Source organism: Ailuropoda melanoleuca, chromosome 7, assembly GCF_002007445.2.
Source record: "Ailuropoda melanoleuca isolate Jingjing chromosome 7, ASM200744v2, whole genome shotgun sequence".
In the NCBI taxonomy this organism is placed as follows: Eukaryota; Metazoa; Chordata; class Mammalia; order Carnivora; family Ursidae; genus Ailuropoda; species Ailuropoda melanoleuca.
The window spans coordinates 18,612,201-18,631,978 of NC_048224.1; the positions used below are offsets into that span (position 1 = coordinate 18,612,201).

Here is a 19,778-nt window from a genome sequence, read left to right on the forward strand (position 1 = left end):
CCCATCAGTGATTCTGGAGCTCTGTACTTCTTGCTCTTCGACAGACCAACTCTTTAAAGACTAGTTTCTATGATGTATTTCTGGAATGAATCAGAGGCAATTTGATAACTATTTTATCACCAACCTTCTAAGGACATTTGCCCTGGTTTTGTTTTGAATGATCAAATTGTTCTCTAAAATGTGGGCCTTTCTGTACTCACTTACAAAACTTTGCTGAGTATCTGTGAGTGAAACATTGTGCCAGTAGAGCTACAAAGATGACTACACCATTGCCCTTGACTCTGAAGAACTCAAAGTCCAGAAAGGAAACAAGGAATTATAATGCAGAGTGACAAATACTGTTAGGGTAATTTTAAAAAGCCCTCTTCCTGCTTCTCAAGTCCTGCCTCTCACACTCGTCTACTCACTCTTCCTCCTCTATGTACTCCTTATGGTAGTAGTTCCTCTGGGGTCCCTCACTTTGTATACCATTTGAGTGACCTCATTCATCCCCACAGCAATGCTCAGATACTTCTCCTGAGCTTCAAACTAAGCATCTATCCAGACTTGGCTATCCAAAATCCAATCCAAGCCTATTTATCTATCCTAGAGTTTTATGCTGAATTTTCAATATTTGCCCACAAATGAACTTGATGGCCCTTTCACAGTGAGTATTACCATGTCCGTATTGTTATACAAAACAGCAACCTTGGCTTACCCCTAGTCTCCTCCTTCCATATCCACCCCTAACAGTCATTAAATTAATCTTTCTATCACTCTAACACTTGTCGTTTTCTCTACCTCTGATGCTAGTAGAGACTTAGTTCACACTTTAATGATCTCTAAATGCCACATTGCAATATTCATCTATTATGAGATTTCCTAGCTATAAACTCTACAAATTTAATATGTCCATTACTTCCAGAGTGGTCTTTCTAAAATGGAAGTTTGGTCATGACATTCCTTGATTTAAAACCTTTTATTTCCCATTGTTATAGATCTCAGTAATATATACCAAATCTGAACACAGTTTGATCAAAGCACATTGTCTCTTGCCAAGCCCTTTCTCACTCTTATTTCTGCTTGCTCAATCAATCACATTTCCCCTAACATGGAATATTATTTCATACCAATGAGTTTTGTCTCAGACTACTGGTCCATGTGTCGAAATGCCTATCCTACCTCCCTCCTGTCCTTGTCATGGTAAACAGCTCTGCTTTCAGTACCACCCTGGAGATTGTCTTGAGCTATCTGGCCTTTTCTAGAGTGGAGCAATGAATAAATAAGTAACTGTTAAGAAGAGAGAATAAGTCTGCTATGACAAATTTCAAAAATTACCACAGTATCAAAGTAGACTTCAGAACAGGAAATATCAAAAATAAAGATTAATATTAATTAAAGATGAGTCAATTTACAAAGATATGTAACAATCCCAAATATGAATAAACCTAACAAATAACCTTCAAAATACATGAAGAAAAATTGATAGAATTAAAAGGATAAATAAAAATCCATAATTATAGTTGGAACATTTAACACTCTGCTTTCAGAAATTGATATAACTGGTAGAAAAGAATAAGTGGGGATATAGAAGACCTAAATAACACTATACTCCAACTGGACCTAAGTAATTTTTGGAACACTCAGTCACCAACAGAATGTATATTCTTTTCAAGTACATGTACAACACTCACCAGGATACACCTTATTCTGGGCCATAAAACAAACCTAAATGAATTTAAAAGAACTGAAATCATACAAAGTATGTTTTCTGATCACAACAGAATTAAACTATAAATCATTTAAAGAAAGATACCTGTAAAATCCCCTAAATAGTTGGGAAGTAAACAACTCATGGATTATAAGGGAAACTAGAAAATATTTTGAACTAAATGAATGAAAGTGAAAGTTCAACTTATAAAAGTTGTAGGGTACAGCTAAAGCAGTGCTTAGAGAGAAACTTATAGCATAACATGATTATATTAAAAGAGAAAGGTTTCAGTTTAGTGATACAAGTTTCTACCTTAAAAAACTAGAAGTTAAAGAGCAAATTCAAGGTAAGCAGGAGGATACAAAGGAACTAGAATTACTAAAACAATTATGAAATAGAAGAACAAATTTGGAGGACTTATACTACCTCATATCAAGATTTACCATAAAGCTCTAGTAACCAAAACAGTATAGTATTCACAAAAGAATAGACACAGAGATTAATGGCATAGAATGGAGAGTCTAGAAATATACCAATACATTTGTGGCCAGTTGTTTTTTGGTAAAGGTGCAAAGCAAATTCAATGGAGAAAAGATGGTCTTTTCAACAAATGGTGCTGGCATGGTTGGGCATTCACATGCAAGAAAATAGACCTCAACTTTTACCTGACATCTTAAACAAAATTTAAAAGAGATTAGTGAACAAAATAAAAAATTATAAAATTTTTAGAAGAAAAAATAATCTTTGTGACCTTATGTTTGGCACAGAAGCAGTATTTGTAAAAGAAGATACAAGCATACAGATATAGAAGCAATATTTATAAAAGGAAAAGATGGGGCGCCTGGGTGGCTCAGTCAGCTAAGCGACTAACCCACTAGGGTCATGATCTCAGGGTCTTGGGATCTCATGATCTCTGGGTCTTGGGATTGAGCCCTACATCAGGCAACCTGCTCAGCAAGGAGTCTGCTTGTCTCTCTCCCTCTCCCTCTGTCCCTCCCCCTGCTTGTCCTCTGCCTATCTGTCTCTCAAATAAATAAATAAAATCTTAAAAGGTAAATTGCATTTTTTTCCAAATTAAAAGTTTTCCTCTGAAAAGCACAATGTTAAGAGAATAGAAAGACAAGCCACAGATTGGGAGAAGATATTTACAAATCACATATTTGACATGAGTATACAAGACTCCCAAGACTCCTGGGGCGCCTGGGTGGCACAGTCAGTTAAGGGTCTGAATCTTGGTTTTGGCTCAGGGCTCAGGTCTGATCTCAGGGTCCTGTTGATTCAGGCTCTGGCTCAGAGTGGAGTCTGCTTGGGTTTCTCTCTCCCTTTCCCTCTGCCCCTCTCCCTGCTCCTCCCTGCCCCCCCTCACAAACTCACTATCTCTCTCTTTCTCTCCAAAATAAATAAATCTTTAAAAAAAACTCCCAAGACTCCCCAAAAGAAAAGAAACAACTATAGTAAAAAATAGGCAATTTGAAAATTTTACTAAAGAAGATAATAAATAGCAAATAAACAAATGAAAAGATGCTCAGCATTGTTATTAAGGAAATACAAATCAAATTACAAAGAGATATCTCTATACACGTATTGGTGTATAGCTAGAAAACAAAATTTTAAAAACCTGACATAACCAAATGCTAGGGCACTTGGGCATATAGGGCATATAGGGGAACTAGAACTCTTATATGTTGGTAATGGGAATGCAAAATGTTATAACCACAACAGAAAAAGTCTAGCAGTTCTGTATAAAATTAAGTATATAATCCATAGAATCCACTAATCCTCGTCTCCGGTATTTACCTGAGAAGTGAGAAACATATGTTTACATAAAATCTATGTATGCAAATAATATACAGCTGAAGTTATACAGATGCATAAAGTTATTGGGACATTCCAAATAATGAATAGATAAACTCCGGTATGTCCATACAATGGCATACTATTCAGGAACAAAAAGGAACAAACTCCTCATACATGCAAATGAACGAATGAATCAAATAAATTATGCCAAATGAAAGAAGCAAGATTTGAAAACTACATATTATATGATTCCTTTATGTGACATTCTGGAAACATCAAAATAATAGAGACAGAAAACATATCTGTGATTGTCTGGGGCTGTTGGTTAGATGAGAGGACTTATGGAAGTGGAGCCCAAGGGAACCTTTGGGGTGATGGAAATTGGAGTGATTGGAAGTTGGGGTGATATACAAAGGCATGCATTTGTCAAAACTCCTAGGACTATGAACTTAAAAATGGATGAATTTTTACTTCACACCCATTAAGATGGCTACCACCTAAGATAATGAGCGTTGACAAGGATGTGGATAAATTGAAATCCTTGCGCATTATTGGTGGGGATGTAAGATGCTGCAGCTGCTATGGAAAACAATATAGAGGTCCCTCAAAATATTAAAAATAGAACTACTGGGGCCCCCGGGTGGCTCAGTTGTTTAAGTGCCTGACTTGATTTAGGCTCAGGTCATGATCTCAGGATGGTGAGATGAGCCTCACGTGGTACTCCACTCATGGCACAGTCTGCTTGAGATTCTCTATCTCTCCCTCTGCCCCTCCCCCTGCTCATGTGTGCTCTCTCTCTCTAAAAATAAATAAAATCTTCAAAAAAAAATTATCGTATTATCCGGTAGTCCCACTCCCACTTCTGGGAATGTAAATCCAGAAGAATTGGAAGCAAGACCTCAAAGAGATATTTGTATACCCATATTCATTGCAGCGTTATTCACAATAGCCCAGAGGTGGAAACAACACAAATGCCCATCAACTGAGGAATATATATAGAAAATGTGATATATGCATACAATGAAATATTATTCAGCCTTTAAAAAGAATGAAACTCTGTTATATGCCACAACATGAACAAACCTTGGACATTATGATAAGTGAAATAAGCCAGTCACAAAAAGGCATATAATTTATGATTCTATTTATAGGAGATATCTAAAGTAAACTCCTAGAAACAGAAAATATAATTATGGTTGCCAGAAGCTGAGGAGAGGGGTAGATGGGGAGTTGTTTTTCAATGAGTATGGAATTTCAGTTTTGCAAGATGAAAAAAATCCTAGAGATCTGTTGGTTAAAATTGAAATTTATGTGTTTCATACCACAATTTTTTAAAAGGGGGTAAATTTTACTGCATATAAATTATAGTTCAACAAACGTAATTTTTTTTTTTTGAGGCTGAAAAATTTCTAAACTTCACAGAAAAAGCAACGACAACTACCCAAAAACGAACTCCCATCTCATTCCAGGGCCTTCTCCCCTCTCTTGCTGGCTTTAGGATCTCTCCACCTTCTCGCTTCTCCGGGGTTCTGAAGTTCTCCCAATCCTGTGTTCCAAAGAGTCCACAGGAAGACAGGTCAGGCAGGACGCCCCTGGTGCAAGCACTTCTGCATAAGGAAAGCAGGAGAAACGTGGCCATGGAGAATCGGTCTACTTGGGGCAGAAACACGTGGAGATGATGGCAAACGGGAGGAACTCAGGAGAGGCTCCCACACAGCGGTGACAAGAAGGTGTCCGTTCTCTCGCTTGTTGGCTGGTAGTCTGCGGGGCTGCAGCATCTTCGCCGTCAAGTTGCAGCAGACTCGTGCTTTGCTCTCATTCTCCGCAATGGCGAAGTAGCCGAAAAGGTCCAAGTGGCCCGGGTAGGAGTAGTAGGAGTCTCGGCGCTGGTTCACCAGCCCCTGCCGCAGCCCTCGGACTGCAGCTGCTCCAGGGGCTGCGGAGGGTGCAGCGGTCCAACATCTCACCGCTTTCCCTCTGCTCCCAGGACAGAGGCCATAGGTAGAGAAGGAGAGGCTCCGAGATTTTCACGCAGGAGAGGGGCCATGGCACAGAATCCAACACATTCAACTTTTTTAAAAAGTGCCCAAAAGTCTTCATTTGAAAAATGTTTGCTCTTTGCGTTAAAACTTTATAACTCTGTGTACCAAAACACGAAGTCTATGGTTCCACCTCTTGGATCTAATCTTAGCTGGGTGACTTGGTTTGGTGAATAAAATGTGGCAGGAGTAATGATGTGCCTGGGCCTTATTAAAAGGTAAATTGAGCCATATTAAAGATGTTAAGAGTTAATTCGAGCAAAAATTGATTTGAATCAGGTAACACCAGATGAGAAGTGGTTGGAAACACTCCACCCATAGGAGTATGGGGGAGGGGCTGAAGGGAGGGGCTGGGGGAGCGGCTGCGGGAGAGGCTTTTCTAGAGAAAAGGAGGAAGCAAAGTAAGAAAATCGTTGATTGGCTGTAGCTTAAGGCCTAGTTGCTATGATTGGTTATCCTTAGGGAGGGTTTTGATTTCATAACCTTGAGGCATTTACCGGCTTGGATTTGGTTTACTTATGTAGGCCTACACAGCTTTAGAGCCACCTCAGTCTAAAGGGCTCCTTGGTCAATTAATTTAACGGCCTCAAAAAAACTTGCTTCCCTGACTACAGACAGAGGAGGGAGGCCAGGTGAGATCAGAACTGTCCAGGTGAGCCTGAACTGTTTGTCGACTGACTAAGTCATGAGCTACGTAGGTATTTGTTGTTTTAAACCACTAAGTCGTGGGGTGGTTTATTGGATTTCATTAACTACCAACCGAAAGAAGCTTTTACAGGTGAAATGACATATGAATTGTATTTTGAAGGATGAATAGGAGTTTCTTTTCTTTTTCTTATTATTTTTGTCTTTTTTTGAAGGGCTTTGGGGGGGGGGGAATGAAAAATATCCCGTCTATTCTGTCCGTGGCATATTGGTCTCAGTGGTTGCAGGGCATTCTGGTTACTTTTTCCCTTAAGCCATTGAGAAAACAGCACAGGATCATCTGGAATGAACTACAGAGTCCCTGCAACCTCTGGGGCTAAAGCAAAGACTCCTAAAAATTTTACTGCCAGTACCACCCTTTGGTGTTTAACCACACAATGCCTGATTTGGTTATTTAACTGTTCCTGTTTTGATGTGTTGTTGTCATGCTAGGATGATGTCATTGTGAGGTTCACAAAAGCAGAAACTACATCTTCTAGATCTGCTTCTCTTCCTGCAGCAACAAGCATAGTCCTTGTCATTAGATGCTAAAATAAAAAAAAAAAAGATTTAGAGTAAATGAGGTTCGTGGAGGGTCAGGTATTTTCCTATTTTCCATAGCCGTCAGCTCTGCTCTAGACCACAGTGGGTGTTGCCACTTTAATTGTGGTGTCCTGGCAGAGGGCCAGGATTTAATGGTTGATGACCCTTCCTTTTTCTGCTAGCCACTGTTAAGTACAGTGGGTTTACAAAAAAGTTCATGAAAGTCCTTAAGAAGCCAGACATGATGGCACTGGAGGTTCAGTGACCACAGCCCTACAAAAGGCAGGATGATGCCAGGGCTACCCTGTACGAAGAGCCAACACCAAAACCTGTTTGCTCACCTCCTGGATGCTGGGCTTCACTTGGATTCTCTTTCATATTTGCCAGTGGGTGTTTTAAGGTATACCCTACTGCCCTGGGTCTCAAGGATTTCCCCCATTCTTCTTCATTTGTACACATATGCTCACTATTTTTTAAAATGTTGAAATTTTAGAATGTTATAAAGAAGAAAATAGATATTATCAAACAAGCTAGAAATAATAGCGTTTAATATTTTGGCATACATTTGTCACATATATTGGACTCTGTGTGTGTGTGTGTGTGTGTGTTTTAGGTGTATAAATTTCACACTGTTCAAACTTTTTTCCCAAAGTATACTATAAACATCTTTACATCCTTCCTTGTCAGTATGCTTCCACCACACTTTGACATTTGTCTATTTCATTGTATACCATGATTTATATAAATAATCCATTTTTATTGGCTGTTGAGATTGTTTCTGTGTTTTGATTATTGTCAACAGTGCTTCTATAATGCCTTTGTACATATATTTTGGGGCACATCTTTGGCTTTTGCTTGGGATATATCGTAAAGGTGGATTTTCTCAGCTAAAGGATATGCATCTATGGCTTTTGCTACATATTTGTGATACTGACCTCTAGACATGTGAAACCAGTTCAGAGTAATATTGTATACTCTCCACACTTCTTCGCATTCTTTATTGTCCCTTGATATTTTTGTTAATCGTCTGAAAGATTTTTAATGTTTTCTCTAGATGTTTTTTCCTTTATTAAGTGTGAAAACCAGAGGATAGAAAACAACAAATTAGCCAAGTGCCTTGTTGGCTTATTTTGTTTGCTCGTTGCTGGTTTGGTTTTCTTTTTTATTCTGCAATGAGTATGTCTGGAAAAATAAAATTAAACTGAGTAAGCCTGACTCATGAGGAAGCTCCCTTTCATTTCCTTGGAGTAAGGCAGTGGAGTGCTCACAGGTCCTGATATTAGCAATTACTATTTTGGAAGCACAATGAGAAGTGACTACATTCTTCAGTGTTATCAAGCTTTTTCCATTATCTGTCAAAGTTTCATTTCACATACTTTCTTAAGGGTATACCCTGTTGGTATTTATGATATTTCCTATATTTCTCTTTATCTACATTTTAGCATGTTGAAGTCTACAGATGAACTATGCAAAAATTGGAAGCCAAAGACCAAGATTCTAATACTCCCTCTGCTACCCACAGCTGAGCACATTTCTTAGACTCTGTGGGACCTCATTTCTGCATTGCAAATAGTTCTGTATACCAGTCCAGGGGTGGTAGTGATGGCCGAGAATGGGGAAAGAATCTGTAGAGAGGCTTTATTAAATAAAACTTGTGCCAGTTACTATGTATATATTACCTTGCTAAATAGGCATTATTTCCCCTCATTTTCTTTTTTTCTTTGTTTTTTTTTTTTTTTAAGTAGGCTCTGTACCCAGCATGGAGCCCAACGCCGGGCTTGAAATCATGACCCTGAGATCAAGACCTGAGTTGAGATCAAGGGTCAGATGCTTAACTGACTGAGCCACCCAAGTGCTCCCTGCGCTTATTTTAAAGAGGAGAAATCTGAGGTTCAGAGATGTGAATTGCCTAGGTCATACAGTGAGTCAATTATGGCAATAACATGGAATCTAGGTTTGCCTAGCTCCAAAGCCTTTTCTAGATGTATGTGAGTAATAATGTGTTTTCATTTATTAGCTCATGAAGTATTCATTTAAGACCTACTATGTGCCAAACACTGTGCTCAGTTCTGAGAATTCAGTGAATAAGTTAGATATCCTCTGCCGTATGAGGATTGCGGTCAACTTGGGGTGGGGGGAAGGGACACAAATGTATGATTACCGGTTGTGATTAGCACCATGAACAAAAGGATGTGGTGTTGTGAGAGAAGAACAGGGGAGAGATTTCTGAGCCTGAGAAGGTAGCAAGGAGTTAGGCAGGCATGGGAAAATGATTTCAAACTTTCCAGGTGGACTGAGCTGCTAAGGGTGGAGAGCTGATCCAGCTGTCCCCCCCACAAGGCTCTTCAGGGGATGGAGATGCCCTGATGATGGCCACAGCCAGCTTTCTAGAGAAGGCTTGTGGCATGTCCAAGTATGTGGTATTTCCTTAATACGTTCTGTACTGGGGAGAGTCCTGTCCAGACGTGGAAGTGGCCTCTCCCTTCCCTTGGAAATTCTGGCATGCCATCCAGTTTTGCAACTTCCCAGTATGTTGCCAGTCAGCTTGCTGACCTATTGGCCCCACAGAGCCTGGTGAATCTTGTATTATTGTTCCTTGATTGGTTCTTCATGTTCTAATATCCACAGGGCAGAAAGTTAGAGCAGAGCATGTTTGGCCACTTTTGTCCCCAGTAATCTTCACTTTACACTGGGAATTTACATGCTAAAGATTCGGACATCCCAGAGAAAAGTTGCTCAGCCTTTTGACTAGCGATATAATTATAGGCTCAGGATATTTAGTAGTATTTATTCAATGGGGTCAATTCTTCGGATAGCATTGGAAAGGATTACATGGAAGATGAGATCAAACTTCATAGCTCTTTTGGATAATGGAACAACATTGCCTTTTCCAAAATGAGCATCATTTCTGGATTACAGAGCAAAGAACGAAAGTGAGTCACCTATTCTAGATAAGGGAAGGAGAAAGAACTTAACAATTCGAAGTAAAGGTAGATCTTTCTGGATAATGGGGGAAAGATAAAACTGAGGTGCTTTTCTGAATAACAGAGGGAGGCAACCCACAAAAGGAAGCGAGATAGTAGCATCTTTGGCCCACAAGAACTAGCCAACAGGAGGGCATGTGAGCAATGACTTCCTTGTGTGGCCATCAAGCACAAACAGAGGAAGCTGTGCCTGAGGAGGCAGGTGCCCTGGAGCTTGTTTATTTCCAAGGCTTTCCATTGCTGCTCCATATGGCCTGGGTCCAGTGGACCTCACAAAGCCTGAGCCGCCATGTTCTTAAAATAGAGCATGTTTGTGACCCTCTAGGTTCCGCAGTGACCGAGATACAAAGCTAGCATCTTCTCTGAATTGCCCAGATGAGAGGACTTAGAAACCCACTTGGAGATGCTGTGAGGGACGGTTTAGTCATTTAGACTCAGGAGCTATTACAATTGGAGGGAAATTAGTCACATCCAGTATAAATCCTTCATTTTATAGTTGAGGAAACTGAGGCCTGCGGGTGGGAAATGACTCGTCCAAGACCTCACAGGAAGAACAGAGCTGGGACTAGAGCCCAGAATCCCAGCCTGGTTCTTTACAACACCAAACTTAAAGCCATTTCATAAGATGAGAGAATGGCTTTCTGGAGGAATTGCTTGGGACGGAAATCAGAGACTGAACGGAAAGACTCAAGGAAAGGAATACATTAACATTTAACGAAAGTCTTCTATGAATTAGGCATTGTGCCAGCCTCATGTAATCCTCTCAAAAATCCCCATGTTGGAGATAATATTGCCGTTTTACAGCTGTTGAAACTGAGATTCAAGAGTTTAAGTAAACGTGGGTGAGTAAGTATTTGAACCCAGGTCTGCTTGAAAACAGCCTGCGCTTTTCTACCCGAGCAGGCTGGAAACATCCATTGGTTCTCAAGGTCGTCACTGAGGTAAAAAAAACCTGGGACAGAAATGAGGCAAGGCCAACAGGCATCTGCCTTTCCCTCTGGTAAGCAGGCAGCCCTTCCTCAGGGTGATGAGCAAGAGAATTGACACTCTACTCCGGAGTTGGAGTCTGTGTTATGGAGAAATGATCTCTGGATCAGTTTAAGGTTTCTGATCTCATTTTAAGAATGGTTACTCCAGCGGCTGTTTTCCTTTTGGCCTAGGTATTCTCTCTGCTCTTATGCATGCTATTTTTATTCCAATTAAATCACTTATATTAGGTTTTGACACGGGTTATTTTTAAAGTTTTGTATATAATTTGCTTCTGAGACACCACTGGCCAATAACCATGAAATTCCTTTCATTACTAAAATCCTTCTAGGCTAAGTGGTTTAAGAAATGAGATCACCTTCAGATGAATCGTTATCAAAAATTAAAGCTATAGCCAGTAGCATGGATATTTTTGGGCTCTTGGCCAGCAAATAAACCATCTGTGTGAAAGAAAACAGGCTGACAATTTTGGACTCTGGTCTCCGTGGCTGCATTGTGCGTTGACCTCACCGGTAATTGGCCGAATTAATTGCCTTTGGGTTGTGTTCTCTCATCACGGAACCTTCCTTTCCCAATTCAGACCATGTGGGTTAAAATGAGAAAACAAAAGCAAAAATTCCTCCCCACCCCACACCCGAAAGCCCCTCTGTCCAGGATCCCAAGTGGACCGGGGTGTGTGTGTGGGGGGGTTGCTGTTGGAGGCCGAGGCCGAGAAGGGCTGGTCATCACCGCATACCATCCATAGGTGGAGAGCTGTTAGTCTGTTTCCCGCCTATCAGAGGATACCCCTATTGTTTCTGAAAACGCTGACCAGGACCCACACTTCCAACAAAAATTCCTCTACCCCTTACAACAGCAGCAAAAGCAGCAGCAGAAGTAACAGCAATAGAGAAGTGTTTTGATGAATTGCAAGATGGCTGGGGCTTGCAGTGCCCCCAGTCCTGCTGATACCAAATGCCTTTAAGATACAGCCTTTCCCATCCTAATCTACAAAGGAAACAGGAAAAAGGAACTTAAAACTCCCTGTGCTCAGACAGAAATGAGACTGTTACAGCCCGCTTCTGTGCTGTTCCTTCTTGCCTCTGACTTGTAAACAAGACCTAGTAAAACATGCGAATGGAAAGTCACAAACCTCTGTGTGTTTGAAAGGATCCTTGGGACCTCATGCACTTCTGTGGAAACTGGATGGAGAGATTTGGGGAAGCATGGACTCTTTAGCCGGCTTAGTTCTCTGTGGAGTCAGCTTGCTCCTTTCTGGTAAGATTTGGCTTTGATTTTTTTAGTTTTAGTTGTTTTTTTTTTTTTTTTTTTTTAGGAGTTAGTGATTCTGGGGTTTCTCACCAGCTGGTAGTGCCGGTCAACAAGGGGCAGCTGTGGCATGGGTGCTCTTTCTCTATGACTTCACATTTAATATATGTGAGGATTAAAATGCAATGTCTTTGTGGCATTGGATTTTTCTAGAGTTTCCCTTCTGTGTAATTGTCACCTGTGTTGCCACAGATTATGAGAACTGATCGGGTCACTTTATTTGTAGAGATTCACTTACTATGATGCATTATTTTACTGCTCCTCATTTGGGATTGTTTCCTTATTTAAAAAAGATAAGAAACCCAGTTTTACCTGCGGCAAAAAAAATTTTCCATAATTTTTAAAAAATGAAATTCATGCAGAGAATTATGGGGACCATGTACGGCAATGTGCAGATTGTCATTTTTAAATGAGAACAAAAATGCTTTTCTATAAGGATTTCATATCCACGTCCTATTTTAATCAAAACAGTCAAAGGCTCGGCTTTTTGTTTGTTTGTTTGTTTGTTTTTCTTAGAGCTGGGGTCATGGCTATATAATTTTTGTTATATTTTTAAAAATATTTGGCATGTAGTAATTTATAAAGTCTTTATTGGCCCAATGGGACAAAAGTTAAGGCAGTTACCCCGATCCCTGGGCACAGGAGAGTATCGAAACCTGTTGTAGAGCTAAGGAATGGTTGGCTTGGGTGTTTTTAGATCTGGTATGTCTGTTGCTCAGAATCTCCAGATAGTGGCATGCCTCTTATGTTCACTCACCTGTGGGATGCTGGCTGAGACTGGTATCAATACCTGAAAGGCAAATCACAACTATAATCACCACCAGTCTCCTTTTCAGTTTGAAAACATTCTAATTATTATAATGAAAATAGAATTGGTAATGGAAATCAAATTGGGAAAATGTGCTGAATTCAGTGGTGCAGTCTGTATTATATTACTAGAAATTGATCTAAACATACATAAGTATGTGTTAAATTATTTTCTTTTTCTATGTTTGAAATATTAAATACTCAAAAAATGTAATCCAACAAGACCACAGAATTGCATGTAATTCGTCTATAGCTTTTCAGTTTGCTTTCAACACCCAATTATATTGAGGATTTAATAATATTTTTAAGACTAAGAATGTGTAATATAAATTGCTGAATTGATTTCAGTGTTTTGTACAAGTTATTTATATTAACATAGAAATGTTGATTTCTCCAGTAGAGACACCTTTAAAACAAATAATTATGATTCCATTTTTATTTTGCTTTCTTTTCTGTGTGACATATTTATCAGTAACATGAAGTCTGGAACTATCCTACACCAGAGGTTATAGTAATCAAAGCCCAGGGGTCTGTAGTTGTTCTGAGATACTTTATAAGTTAAATCACCTGTGTACACACACATGCAAACATACAATTTTAATTCACTTTTTCCCTCAAAGTGACTGTGTCATGGTTTTTTGCAGTATAGACTTAGACATAAAATCAGACAAAAAAAATTACGTGGCTGAAATAGTTGTTCTGTGTCTAGGCCTTAGTTCCCTGGAAACATAGCCCTGACTTCAACAGGGAGAGGCCCAAGGAGGGGGATTTCATGCTCCTGTTCAAAAGGAAGGGTGACACTAGCAAGGTTGGTTTCTGGGGTAGGTCTGTTGTATTGGAATCCTAACTTACCTTCCCAGTATAACCCTCCACGGACATGGATACACAATGCTTGGTAATTGCAACAAGAATCCAGCACAATCATGTCTACAAGCATAGGAACCCATTCTTTACACCAGACTCCACTGGTAGACCACAGTAATGGAGCAAGGGACTTACGGCTTATGCGTTTCTCTCTCTATTCCAACGGGTTGTTTCTGATTCCTTTTTCTCTGAACAAATAGGGCTGAAACAGTATGTTGCATTTGCCTCAGTGAATGTGGCTCTGGGTGGCAGATACTGACACATAAGGAAAAGGTATATAATTTCCAGAAGACTTCCCCAGATTCTGGTACATTCCCCTCCCAGTTGAGAATCATGGCCAACTTACAAACAAGTTCTAATAAACATACTAGCTTTTCCCTACTCTCCAATCCTTACCAAATTGAGCTGTTCTGTCTAAAGAGTTGTATATGCAGAAATACAAAATAAATTACTCTTTCTGCTTTATCACAGTATATCCTATATGAGCAACACTGACCCAATGGGAAGTCTCTAGTAGTGTGCCTTCATATCTCTTTCCTGCTTCGTTTGACATTTTAAATAACAACCACTATCTCTACTAGTGGATATCTTGTCTGGAATGACAGTGGAAATTTGGCTACAAGGTCAGGGAAGTGGTCCCAGATGGAACCATCTCCTTAGGGCCGGTCTTAGAAGGCTATATCGGGTCTGAGTAATCAAGGGTGGAGGTCCAGAAGCTGGGACCAGAGACACACCTGGGAATTATTCTAACAGGAAGGAGTTTTCGTTTTCTTCATAGATGCTCCCTACTAAGTATTGTCTTTGTTGTAAATGTCAGCATTTCCCTTTCGGCTCTATTCTGGGAGAGCTTCCTGCAAGAGTTCTAGTTCTGTTAAGACATCCCTCCAGGAGGGAAGGACTCATCCAAGTCCATTTCAGAAGACTGTGCTATGTCTTCTGGGGGATTCGTATGGGTGGACTCCAAATTTTTCTGACATTATAAATTTGTCTACTAAAATAATATATGTGTGACTGTGTAACCTGCTTATTCCCTGTAGATGGCTTATTGGTTAGAGCACAGAATCTGGATTCAGATGATTTCTCTAAGGTGGATAAGTGGACCAAACCCAAAAGATGGCATTTCAAAGTAGATGAATGTGAAGTTATAAGTTTGGTTTCAAAAAATGTATGTATGTCTGTTCAGTGTGAGAGAGTCTTGGTTTGTTGAAAGTTCTAGAGAGTAACAACTACATTTTGGTGATACACAAAATTCATAGGTGCCAACATGTGTTCTGCTTACTAAAAATGTAATAGATAAGCTGCAACAGTTCACTTAAGTAGAAATAAAAGGTCTACATTAGAAATGGTGGTCACTACTGCTCAGAGAATATCCATTAAACACTGAAGACACTGGGAAATTTGACAGCAAACATAGTGGTCAAGCAGGATGGTAAGTCCTTTGGAAAAATATTTAGCCAGGAGAAAAGAGACGAAGAACAGTATTTTTAAGGGTTTCCATAGAGAAGATGCCATAGATTGACATTGTATTTTGCCAGATCTAGGATACAGGGATGAGGGAGTTTGGCTTTATTGATGGAAACCTTCTAAATATTGGATCATCGTCCCCATGAGGAGTGGGTTCCCACACTGGAGATTGTTGAGGCATAGATTGGGTGATCATCTAGCAGGATCACCTGAAGAATGTGGAATGTGATGGTTACTCTACTTCTCTTTCACATCCCTTTCATTTTACTGTTTGTGGCTCCTCCCTTATCACTTAGGTGGAGAAGAGTTCAGAAAAGTCACCAGCATCTTTGCCCGATGAATCCAAACTGGGTGTATTTCCTGAATTTTAACTCAATCAACATACCTTATGAGAAAAAAGCATATGTGTACATGTGGTATGATGCCTCTTCTGAAGCCACTGCTCTATGGGACTGAGGTGGAGCCAATCAAGAATGCAGGAGAAAGTTAGGAGTATGGAGAGTGAAATCACAGACATGGGGTTAAGCTCAAATTGGATGACTATAGGAAAGCTACTTGGTTTCTCAAAGCCACTGTTTTCTCACCTTTTATGGATGAGAGGACCTATTCCCCAAAATTGTTATGAGCAATATGTGATGCAAGTAGAGAGCTTACCAGTAAGAACTTCCTTAATAAATGAAGCTAGTATAATAAAAAAGAAATGCTTGTATGAGGACCTCTGTGCTAGTTCAAGACTAGTCTAATCTTTTTCAGCATGTAGGGGAGTCACTTATGCTCATAGAAGCACTCTCCTTCTAAAAGACCTCAACATAATCTAATTCCACAAATGTTATGCTTGGCTCTCTCCATGTGGGCTATTATCCAGTGCTTCCCCTCGCCTCCCCATGCATCCTTGCTCTAGACTCTCTGCATTCACTCAGGCCCATCTCGACAATCTGTGCACTCTTTCCTCTTGGCTCTTGTTCGTGCTCTCCCATCCATTTGGAAAAGATACTTTGCATGCCTACTCTGCAAACAGAGTTCAACTCAACTTGCCTAGGCCAACTTTTCCTCATGATCTTCCCCTTATCCTGAGTTCCCTTATCATATGGGTTGTGTCTTTGTGACTTGGGCACATAGATTTAGCTCATTAGCCTTTAACATTTTTGACAACAGATATTACTTCTTTTTTGTTGTCTATAGTGCATGCATTTGATGTTCAATAATCTTTATTGGATAGAGTTTAATATGCCATAATAAATTGTCGGTATGCCACAGCAGTCCTGAAAGAAAGAGGGAATGTTGTAGAAAGGGTTTTAGTCACATTGAAATAATAATAATAATAACAACAAATAATAAATTCCATATAAATTGCAAGTAATATTCGCTCAAATCTTAAAAGGTTGGCTTATGTTAAATATATGATGTGAATAAGGCCAAAAGAAAATTCCTTTATTCCCTTAGACGTGAAACATAAAAATACATTCATGAAAATAGGTCTCACCTGGCCTTTAGCTAATATTAGATATTGTACTACTGTTGAATATCACCCAAAAGATATATAGACTTTTTGTTCAATAGACCTTTGAATTATTGCCTGCCTTCTCTTTATTCATTTATTCATTCCTTTACTCAACTATCATTTCAGTCAATGAAGACATATTGAGGATTTACCTTATGCCAAGTACTGTACTAGATACCAGGAATGCAAAAAGGGATGAGTCATTTTTTCTTCCTTGCTAAATTCATATTTTAGTAGGAAAGAAGAGTATAGGCAGATGAATTATATGATGTTGTGATAAATGATACCATAGGGATACATATAAAACCAAGCTTTTCAAGAGCTACAAAAACTATTACTGGCTCCAATAATAAACAGTGAAACTCTAAATATAAATTGTGTATAAATGTCTAACTAAATGTCTAAAAACATAGAATGTCAACTTCATTAGTTACTAAATATAGTATGAATAAAATGAAAAATATTTGACAACAATCTCTAGGTTAGATTTTCCTCACTTTGCAAGAATTCCTAAATAGTTGTGGATATTGCCAATTACTGCCAATTGTAGTTATAAGTTGCTCACAGCCAAATGATTTGAAAACTAAGAATATAAAAAGGAAAAGGGAAGAAAACACTGTCCATTAGAGGGAGCAGGGGGTGTGGAATAGCAGGGCAAGTTCAAGGAAGTCGAGTAAGGCTGGAATGTAGGGTGGAAGTGGAGAATTAAGGTTGGGGTCACAAAGGGAAGGCCTTGTAGGCCATTTTAAGTAACTTGTACCTCATTCTGTACATGTTGAAACTTAATATGGTGTTTGTCCTACCGTAGCTGATTAATATTTTGGAAAATTCACTGTGATAATAGTAGGGAAGATGGGTTGATCTGGCAGAGAGTGTAGGCCCAGACTAATAATGTGTCTTTTCAAAACTCCAGGAATTAAGGTCTGGATGGACAAGGGGGTTGAGAGTGTTCAGGAGGTGAAACTGTAAGGATTGGTGATGGGTTGCATATGGGAGATTGAGTGACAGGGGGAGATGAAGTATTGCTCAGTGGTTCTGTTTTGGGTAGTGGTGCTGTCATTCACTGTGCTGGGAAATGTGGCAAAAGGAACTGGTTGGACATGAACTGAGATGGAGCCAATCATTATTTTGTACATGTTCATTTTGAGGTTCCATGTAAAGGGAAATATTTGGCAAAATTTGGCTCTCTGGGTCTGAAGTTCCGATGAAGGAGATTTGTAAAGGGCTTGAGACATACACATCCTTGGTTTATGGGAAGTGAAGCCATGGTCATGAACGTATATGAAAATTAAGCAAAGGGACAAAAAAGAGGAAGTAGCCAAGGGTTCCATGAAGAAGCAGTCAGGGAGCTGGTAGGAGAAGCAAATCCAATCAGATTTCTTTTCTGGAATTTTAGAGAATTGGTGTGGCCATAGCTAAGGAAGAAGAGTGTTTTAGGAAGAGGAGAGTAGAATGGGGGCAGTGGAGTGACAACCTCTGGGCTTGACATGGGGGCACCAGACCCCAGGTGGGTTGTTTTACAGAACACCAGCTGCACTCATAACATTATGGACCAGAACTGGAAGGGATGTCAGAGGATCAGTTGGCATCACTCCCAGCCTTCAGGAAAGGGAACGTCTAAAGTTGCCTCCCTTATTTCTGAAATTTCAAACTGATAATCCAATTCCCACCAGTCTGGCCAGACTATTCCTTAACTCCTCGCACACGTGCAGAATGTTTTTTAGATTGAGCCATGCCTGCTTTCCTCTGCATCCCATCCCCCCACTACCTCCTCTTGTCCCTTCAAGAATCTTACCATCCTTCTCTTCTTGTTTCTTTCCCAAGGCTGCAGGGGCAGGTGTGGGGACATAGGTCTGCCAGATGGGCAGAGTCCTGATTCTTTTCAACACATCCGCTGATTAGAGGGAGTGCATTCCTTCTATCCGGTGGTTCCCTGTCTGACATGTATGGATGTAACAAGGGAGCCTGTCCAGCAGCCAGATGACAGACATTGTGGGTGGCTGCTGTTAGCATTCTGTTGGCCACTGCCCTTGCTCAGGGCTTGACCAGTGAGGTGTATGTGGTGGTCACACCCATCTCAGCAGATCTGTCAGCTTTCCCGCTTTTGTTAGAGGGTGATATCATGCTTCCTGGGGGGAGTGCTGGAAGACAATGCTCAGCTACTTTTCTCCAGATACAATAGGCGGAGTCAGGAAGGCAGTATTGACATTGCTGGGGCTGGGGAGGCACTCACTGCTCTGCGGCCGTCAGATGGTGAACCAGCTTAACCTTGGCACACAGGGCCTGGGTTGTGCAAGGCGTCTGGCTGCAGAGCCAAAGGGGACTCCGCCCTGGGGACGGGACTGCTTTAGACATCTGGGAATCTGGGATGGGCTTCAAATTCCGATCGCTCTGTCAAAAACAACCACAAAACAATAATAGTAGCAGATAACAAAAATGATTACCATAGATTGAATGTCTATGTGCCAAGTATTTAAAATGATTTTTTAATAACTCACAGCAACCTTTCACAATAGATAATATTTTTTAAATAGATGGCAAAACTGATGCTCAAAAAGCGACTTGGTTAAAATTTAATAGACATCTATTATTTCGAACTGCCTAGCATCCCTATTTTTCAGGAGCTGTCATTGTTTCCCTCCATGTGACCCTGATGGGACTGCCAATCACTGATCGCAGAGTGTACCACTCATCTGACCACAGCAGTTGGTTCAGATGGAGGATCCATGACCCAGTAGGGCCAGTTAGACTCTTTCTCTGGGAATGTGTGAGCAAGAGGTTCTCTTTCTCCAGTGAGGACACTGAACACCCGGAGCTACCAGCTTCCCTATACAGTTGAAAGAAGCTGGTCTTTGGCAGGAGAGAATGAGTTCTCTTGCACAGAGAGGACAGAACCATGACAGGCACTCCGCGATTACTGGAGTGTTGAGTCCAGTGGTTTTAGATCAGAGACCCGCCCCTGTACCTTCCAAATGAGGGAGCCAGTTACCTTCATTTGCTTCCATATTTTGAGTTGGCTTCTGAAATATTACTTAAAATACTCAGTATGGTGTTGGTACATGACGAGCCCTCAAAAAAATCAGATGCTCTTAAATGTTTGCTTATAAACA

The 19,778-nt window shown here is 40.2% G+C and overlaps 1 protein-coding gene across 2 annotated transcripts in view; it reads left to right on the forward strand.

The window, feature by feature from the left end:
- The first annotated feature begins 11,511 nt into the window (after nucleotides 1-11,511).
- TEK (TEK receptor tyrosine kinase) overlaps nucleotides 11,512-19,778 on the forward strand; it is a 94,567-nt gene continuing 86,300 nt past the window's right edge. For both annotated transcript variants that reach the window (XM_002925947.4, XM_011233257.3), the window contains exon 1: nucleotides 11,512-11,981. In XM_002925947.4, coding sequence (XP_002925993.1) covers nucleotides 11,930-11,981 — 52 coding nt within the window. In that variant the 5' untranslated portion in view covers nucleotides 11,512-11,929. The remainder of the gene's footprint in view (nucleotides 11,982-19,778) is intronic.